Source organism: Nanorana parkeri, unplaced genomic scaffold, assembly GCF_000935625.1.
Source record: "Nanorana parkeri isolate BGI_ZX_2015 unplaced genomic scaffold, ASM93562v1 scaffold1493, whole genome shotgun sequence".
Classification (NCBI taxonomy): domain Eukaryota; kingdom Metazoa; phylum Chordata; class Amphibia; order Anura; family Dicroglossidae; genus Nanorana; species Nanorana parkeri.
The window spans coordinates 279,993-287,957 of NW_017307761.1; the positions used below are offsets into that span (position 1 = coordinate 279,993).

At 44.0% G+C, this 7,965-nt stretch overlaps 1 protein-coding gene across 1 annotated transcript in view; it reads left to right on the plus strand.

Annotated features, from left to right (window-relative positions):
• Positions 1–2,030: 2,030 nt before the first annotated feature.
• Positions 2,031–7,965, plus strand: part of COMMD10 (COMM domain containing 10) — a 40,005-nt gene continuing 34,070 nt past the window's right edge. Inside the window, exons 1-2 of the mRNA XM_018570273.1 lie at positions 2,031–2,169; positions 5,787–5,877. Coding sequence (XP_018425775.1) covers positions 2,138–2,169; positions 5,787–5,877 — 123 coding nt within the window. The 5' untranslated portion in view covers positions 2,031–2,137. The remainder of the gene's footprint in view (positions 2,170–5,786; positions 5,878–7,965) is intronic.

The window sequence follows — 7,965 nt, forward strand, 5'->3', positions numbered from 1 at the left end:
CTAAGAAGGATAGAGTAGTGGGTGCCTATTGTGTCTATGTATGCATAGCATCTTTGCATAGAAAACGTACCTTAACCTCTTCACGACCCATGACAGGATAATTCCGTCATTAATTCTGAACAGACTCCCGGCGCTTCTATGATCCGGTAAACGTCCGTTCACCGGTCTCCTCCCTGTACTATGGGATCGGGATCGAGGCGTATTGCATCACTTCCGGTCCCATAGCTGTCATTGCTAGGCTCCTGAAGCCCAGCAATAAGCTATTGAAGTGTGATCTGATTCAGGCCGAAACTGAAAATGTTTTGTATTTTAATTTTCTCAAATTTTTTTGAATATTTTATTTTTATTTATTTTTTATAAACTTTTTAATTGTTTTTATATGTATTGATTAATTTTTTATTAAATATTTTTATTTTTTACTTTACTTTTAGGGGCTCTGTGGAAATAATAGGTGTCTAAACAGACCCCTGATATCTCCCTTTTAAAATAGAAAAAGAGATTGAGGACACAAAGGCCTTAATCTCTTTTTCTGAATCCTGTTATAAATGAACAGGAATCCTCTATGCTGATTGTTCCTGTTCATTGATAACATGAGGACAGAGTATGATTACTATAACCACAATCATGAATGAACAGGAGGTGATGTAGATCACTTCCCATTCATTCATAATTGAGGATATAGTCACCATACCCTGTCCTCAATTATCTACAAACACTCAGCGATCAATGAGTGTTTGTACTCGCTCCCCATCCTTACAGCTGTCACAGGAGGCTGAGCAAGCGGTGCGTGAGGAGAGCTCAGCCTCCTGTGACAGTGCGGGCTGTCTACGCCCACACACCGCTCTGCTGATCTGTGACAGGAGGCTGAGCGGTGTGGGAGGAGAGACGCCGGTCGCTCACATCGCTCTCCTCCCGCAGCGCTCGCACTTTCTCTCCTCCCCGCTGGGATACAGAGCAGCGCCCAGCAGGGAGAAGAGAAAGCAGAAAAATTGCACTTTCGGTATTTAGCCAAAAGTGCAATTTTCGGCCGATATGTTCCGCGGCCGATATATCGGTGCATCTCTAATTTTTACCATACGTGACCCTAAGCTTACAATCACACCGGAGCATATCATAGTTCCTGAACTGCGACAACTCTCAACATGAACAATCCTATTATTTACATTGATGCCTGTTCCCAGCATTGTGTCACTTGTTGCTCGGAAAAGCTTTTTTTGGGCAGAATTGCGTGTTTTTGGCCCCATAGACTTTAATAGGAGTGGCTGAAAAATGTGTTTTTCACACAATTTCACGGCTTCTCCTCCTCCTAGTAACTATCTAAAACAAAAACGCTTAAGCATGAAAAAAGTGTAAAAACAAAGTGCAAACATTGTCTGAAAACGCACGTGCTGAAGTATCACTGATGGCTGATGTACATGAACGTTTGGTCCATATGACTCGCTTTTTCTGTGTTGTAAAACGTTGTTGCAACCAGGTGTCCTTTTAGGCTGGGTTCACACCTAGGCGTATTGCAAAAGCGCGTCTGTCGCGCGACCGTCGTGCGATTCCGAAGGCTACTTGGCTGTATTCCAATAGAAAACGCCCTACAAAACGGCCCAAAGTAGCGCGTTCGGGACGGGCGGAAATACGGCAAGGTGGGAACGAGTCCATTGACTCCAATGCAATTTATATTTTAGAGCGTTTTGTAGAGCGTTCTTCGAGCGTAGAACGCGCTACAACACGTTCAGGTGTGAACGAGGGCTTACTCCCAGATGAGTGTGTGGACTATGAATGGATTATAGTGAACGGCTGTGTTATGGCAGAACCTCCAGTGAACACTGCCACCTCGTGTACAGATACAGAACTGCACGGTACTAGTCACATAATAGAGCAAGCGCAGATGTACAGTCAGCTGCTCGTCCTCCTTCCACAGCATCTGGCAGCCGAAACAGGCATTTGGGTATAAAATGACTTGAGCTCAGTTTAGGCAATAACCGAACACACGTTCGCGTTTTGAATCCTGCCGGCTACCGTAGTAATAGAGGAAGAAGTCGGTCAGCTGACAAGCTGTGCAGGAGTCACGTGACTTGCCCTCTGACTTAAACCATCACCGGCGCGACTTAGGTGCAGAGGGTGTCTTGGCGCGGTGCTTGTCACTATGGCTACGGTGATAGTGAAGGAGAGCGCGAGGTAGAGCAAGGGGGAGGGGTCTGTGTACTGTGTGAGTGACAGCTGTCACCGGGGGTGGTGGGAGGCTGTGTGCTCTGTGCTCTGTGCTGTCATATAAGAATCATGGAGCCTGTATCATATGACTGACAATGTGCTTATATAATACATGTACAAATGTTCCAGTGCAGGTGCCAGGGTCTCCTCTGCGTCCTGTGTTAGCTCTGCTGTGTTGTCCTGATGCACAATATCCTAAGAAAGGGCTTTCATTAAAGCAGAGCTCCACTCAAAATGTTATTGACCCTTGCAGTGGGGCTACATATGCGCTGCTCATTTTTGCAATCACTGCAAGTGCTCATTTTTGCCTAGGGCCAAAAAGAAAAAAAAGTTATACTTATCTGATCCTCCAAGTTGGCCTGTTCTTAGACCGGTCCCTGGAGCCTCACTCCCCCTCCGCTGCTGTGGTCTAAGATCCCTGAATCATCACGTTCTATACACCCTGTGTAGGACATGAGGACGTCGAGGGACATACCATCACTGCAGAGGAGGAGGAGACAGGCAGGAGGGAGTGCAGTGACAGCTGGCTGGCTCGAAGGATCAGGTGAGAATAACTTATTTGACCCTAGACAAAAATGAGCACTTAACCCTTGCAGTGCAGGGGTAGCCCCACTGCAAGGGTTAATAACTTTTGTACCCAGAGTTCTTCTTTAAAGAAACATGGAGGTTAACCTGTTTGAGGTGGAGACATAATAATATTTTGTTGGAAAAATGAGATTAAAGTATCTAAAAAAAACAAAACTTTTCTGGATGGAATAGGGGAGGGTTACAATCATGGTCAGTTTTTCCTGATGCCATCTGTCATTAGGGAGAGTTCCCTTTACTTCCTGTCCTGTAGACTCAACAGGAAGTGAATAAAAATACAGCATGTCTCCACTTCTATACAGTGCACCTACAATGTGTATCAGCACATCACACCGTGTCATCGCGCACAGAGTTCATTCATGTGTTTATTTTTTACATAAAAAAAAAAAAAGTAAACACTGCGATGTGTTATAACAAACCGCCACAGTGCGCATTTACAACACACACCAGTGCACCATAACGTAGACCTGCTGGTGTGAACAGGCCTTTAGCTGTCACCAGACAAGTGTCCCCATTGGAAGATCTCTCCTCTGTTAACCTTCTGTTTGGATTTTCCATGATTTTATTCCCAGTAATATTAGTGATTGGGTGTCAGGACCCAAATGATGGGCCGAGATGGTGTCTGCATACGGAGACATTTTTCTGCAGACCAGGCTGCTGTGATTGGCTGGTTCTGACACTTCCTGCTAGTGGGAGATGTGGACCCTGCTCCAACCTGCATGTTTTTATTTTCCTATTACAATCGTGAGCTGAACTGCTGATATAATTATTCATATACACTTCTGCTGGTCCAGCTTGGTCTAGTTTAGTATACAGGCCACAGGAATCCTGTAATACAATGTAGCCGGAGCTACTACAGTGCTTTGCAGCAATTGACTGGATCATGTTACTGCCACTGGGTTGTGACATCACGTCACCACCCCTCATCCAATCTGGGAACTCCTGTTATTCATTGATAACGATACTAGGCATTGTCTGAATGACCACTGTGCGGAGTGAGCAATCACCAGTGTTTTTACCGCAGGGGGAAGTCGATCAGCACAGCGTAGTACCAAAGATCAACGTAAAGCCCTGTAGTAGCTCTGGCAGGTTTCCTGTGGCCTCAACAGGTATATACTATAATCCACTCGTCCGCTCCTCTGTGACGAGAGGACGGCGGAGCCCGACGAGCAGCTTGTAATTACACAGCCGGCCGGGAGCTTTACATTCAAGCAATCGAGCATCTCGAGACGCCGGGTCGCTTGTATTACCAGCAGCTGTCACTGCCGGTCCCGAGATCCGCTGTGCCCGATGCGGCCGGGACCGGCACGGCTCTGTGACAGGAGATCAGTACACGATCTCCCTTTAATCTACTCTCCAGTCCAGGAAGGCAGGAAGTGATGTATATTACATCACTTCCTGCATTCTGTGTCACTTTCCAGCTACAGAAGCTGATGAAGCAGATCTTTGCTTCATCAGCTTCTCTGGGGGTCCCTAGGTGACATTAGGGGTCTTGGAGACCCGTGATGTCTTCATAAAGAGGACCTGACATGTAAATTGGCGATTTTCGGGCGAGCGCAATTTTAAGGCTTGGCAGGTACAAGGCTATAGTCTGGTCATGCTGACTGGTGGCATTTTTGACTGACTGGTGAGACACCCTAACATTAGGGTGATCCTATAATTTACCTGCTTCTCCCCTCTCTTTGTCCATGCACAGAACACCTTGCATTCTCTGAACAGAATACAAGGCATTTTGTGAACGGACAAAGAGAGACTGAAGGGATGTTCACCATACGGGAGCTCTCAGTCACAGTGCCAGTAAAAGAGTGATATGAGTAATATCTGGCATGCATGAATATGTGATTTGTGCAGTAAACAGCAGTAATCCACCATCATTATAGGTACCTTGTTTCCTGAAGTTCTGCTTTAAAGTTTGTTTCCACCTTTTAAGTGATTAGCATTTATTGTGGTAATGACGAGGTACAGTGATGATGTATACATTTGCACATTTTCATGACTCGCATTGCAGGCTTTCTTCTTTTTTTTTGGAAGGTTTTATTAGGCCTGAAGCCTAAGGCCTTGTTCACACCAAGCGCGGAGCAGGTGCAGAGCAGAGTAGTTGCAGACCGGATCAAAACTGCGTCCAATGTATTTCAATGGTATTTTGGGCTCTAGTTCACACCGCAGCGTTCAGTTCCAGAGCATGTAGTAAAACTGCAGCAAGCCCTATTTTACCTGCTTCGGAACGCATGCAAACACATCAAAAACACCCTGGAATGCACAGAAACCCTATTCTATAAAAAATAAATAAAACAATTCAACCAAAAACAGCCCGGAACACATCAAAAACGCGGCACAACCCACTGCACTGCGTGTGCAGAACCTCATGCAGATCTGGTCTGCATTTGGTTTAAACATTTTCTCCATAGGAAAATCAGTCTGACACCAGGGTGTCAGACTGTAATCAGCTGCCGCCCTCCCTGTCACCCATTGTAACATGATTAGTAAACACACGCTCTGCCTTTACACACAATACAGTGTCAAGGGAAGAGGGGGGTTGGGGCTGGCTGGTGGTGGGAGAGGGGGGGCGGGCATGCATGCACAGCGGAAATTAAGAGGAAGGCTAGCACAAAATGTAAGTTTCTGTGTTCATGTACATCAGCTGCATATGCTTGCTTCATGTACACTCTGTGTACATTGCTGGCATATTTTCTATTTAAAATACCCATATCAATATTGTGATGAAAGCTCCCAGCACTATCACGCAGGCACCACGTACTTTCAGGTGGATTCCTCTGCAGCATGGGGTACTGAATCCTGAAGTGTGCAGTGCTGGTGCTGCTCCATCCAAAAGCTAACCACCAAGTGTAAAAGTTTATATATATTTATTTGTAAAACATAGAATGTATATTTTATAATAACTGATAAAATATTGGTTTAAAAATATTTAAACTTTTAAAAAAATGTACCTAAAACCAACATAGTTTTCTATTTAAGAAATCTCTCTCTATCTTTCCTAGCATCAAGCAAGCAGTCTCCATTATAAATGAAATGGATGAAGCCAAATTTCCCAGACTCCTTTCTCGCATTCTTCAAAAACTACACCTCAAAGTGAGTAAGACTGAAAGAACATGGCTGGGCGGAAGTTTTATACATCAACCCCTTTGTGATACGGTATTTGTTGTTTTTATGTGACAGAGCAGATTAAATTCCCATCTGCATTGATTGGAAGAACCCACTGACTATCTACACAGTAAGATCGTCTAAGGGGCCACTCACACTTGCTTTTGGGCAGTCTCATACATTTCTCAATGTGATTTCATTTTAAATATACTACCTTCCTGAACTTTACTCCCACCCTTAATGAACTTAAAGGTTTCATTCATGTCCCTCCTTTCCTTTCTCTTCTTTTCTCAAGTGTGTACATATTAAGTTCCTGCAGTCTCTCATGATATGTTTCAACCCTCAGAACCTTTACAATTTTTGTTGCCCATCTCTTAGCTTGTTCCATCTTATCAATATCTATTGTTAAGTGAGTTCTCTAGAACCGCACTTACTAAAAGATATTGATAAGAGAGCTGTCATTATATAGTTCTTCCCCTCCGCAGCTGTTTGCATGAGTCTCATGGAGCAATTTGTGATACTGCTGCAAATGCAAGTGTAAATGTGGCATGAGGCAATGCTGCTTCTGGCTACCAGTCTTGCGGGATTATTTGATATAACTACTGTGATGCTCAGTGTTCTCTTCAGGGCCTACTGGACAGTAGAGAAAGCTGCATCTGAGGGCATGCAGTGAAAGGATCCCCCTGCTTCTGCTTCATTTATTCTGTGGATCTTTGTATTATCTGTCTCCCCTGCTGCTTCTTGATTATTCATCACCAGTCATGGGAGAGACAGAACTAACACGAGGAAGCAAAGCCCTGCATCTACCAAGATGGCTGCCTCCCCAAAGAGACACAGTGTAGAACAAAGAATCATAGGTCAGTTCATGGAAAACGATTAGTTTCAATGAGTCTATAAGCAATGGCGATAACCTTTGCCCATTACTTGCCCCTTATTAAGCACGGCTTCCACAGTTCAGATCATCTTTACCGGGAAAATTGTGTTTGCATCATTTTTTTACATCAGCCATACTTTGGAAACATAGAATCATAGAAGAGTGATGGCTCTAAGACCTAGCTTAAATCAAATTCAGCTGTATATAACACACCTTTGTTATGATCTTATTAGATGAAGAGTAACAGAAACTGATGTGGTGAGACTCCATTTGATTAAAAAATAAATACAAATAGGCAATGCCTGCTCAAAACTGAAATAAAAAGTTGAGTGAAGTTAACTTTTAACACTTTGATAAAGAGGCCCTGTGTGTCTCTGACATTTTGTTGGTATGATGTTGCGCAAGTAAAGCTAAACCTGCTTACAGTTTATTTGGTGTGCTGGCATCTATCCATAATATCAACCATTAGGCCTTGTTCACACCAAGCGCAGAGCAGAGCAGTTGCAGACCGGATCAAAACTGCATCCAATTATTATTATACAGGATTTATATAGTGCCAACAGTTTGCGCAGCGCTTTACAATATAAGGAAGACATTACAATCACAATACAAATCAAGCGTCCAATGTATTCCAATGGTATTTTTTGCTCCAGTTCAGCAGCGTGCAGTTCAAGAGCAGGTCCAGAGCAGGTGAAAAAACTGCAGCAAGCCCCATTTTACCTGCTCTGGATCTGCAAACGCATCAAAAACACGGCACAAGTCACTGCACTGCGTGTGCAGAAACCTGAGCGGATCTGTTCTGCATTTGGTGTGAACAAGGCCTTAGTTGAACTCCAGGAAGCAGTGTTTATACATAAACTGTTTCCCAAACAAAATTCCAGTGCAGTTTTAAGGAAACAACAACCCTTTCTGTGTGAAAACACTGTTTTGGGGTCCCAAACGGAGTGTGTATTGCAAGCTAACAATACTGATGAAGTGCAGGCACCAAGTATCTCTGGTATTCTTCAAATCAGCCTCTGTGTGTCTCTGCAGGCAATATATTTCTGTGATTTCCCCAGCTGCTCTGACTCCCACCTGAAAGAGTTCCTCCATCCTCCTGTATTGTAAAATACATTAAATATATAGCAGGCTATAATGTAACTGAAGGGTGTAGCTTCATGGCTCATGAGTTTTGGATGCCTTGTAATAGCTGACCCCACACT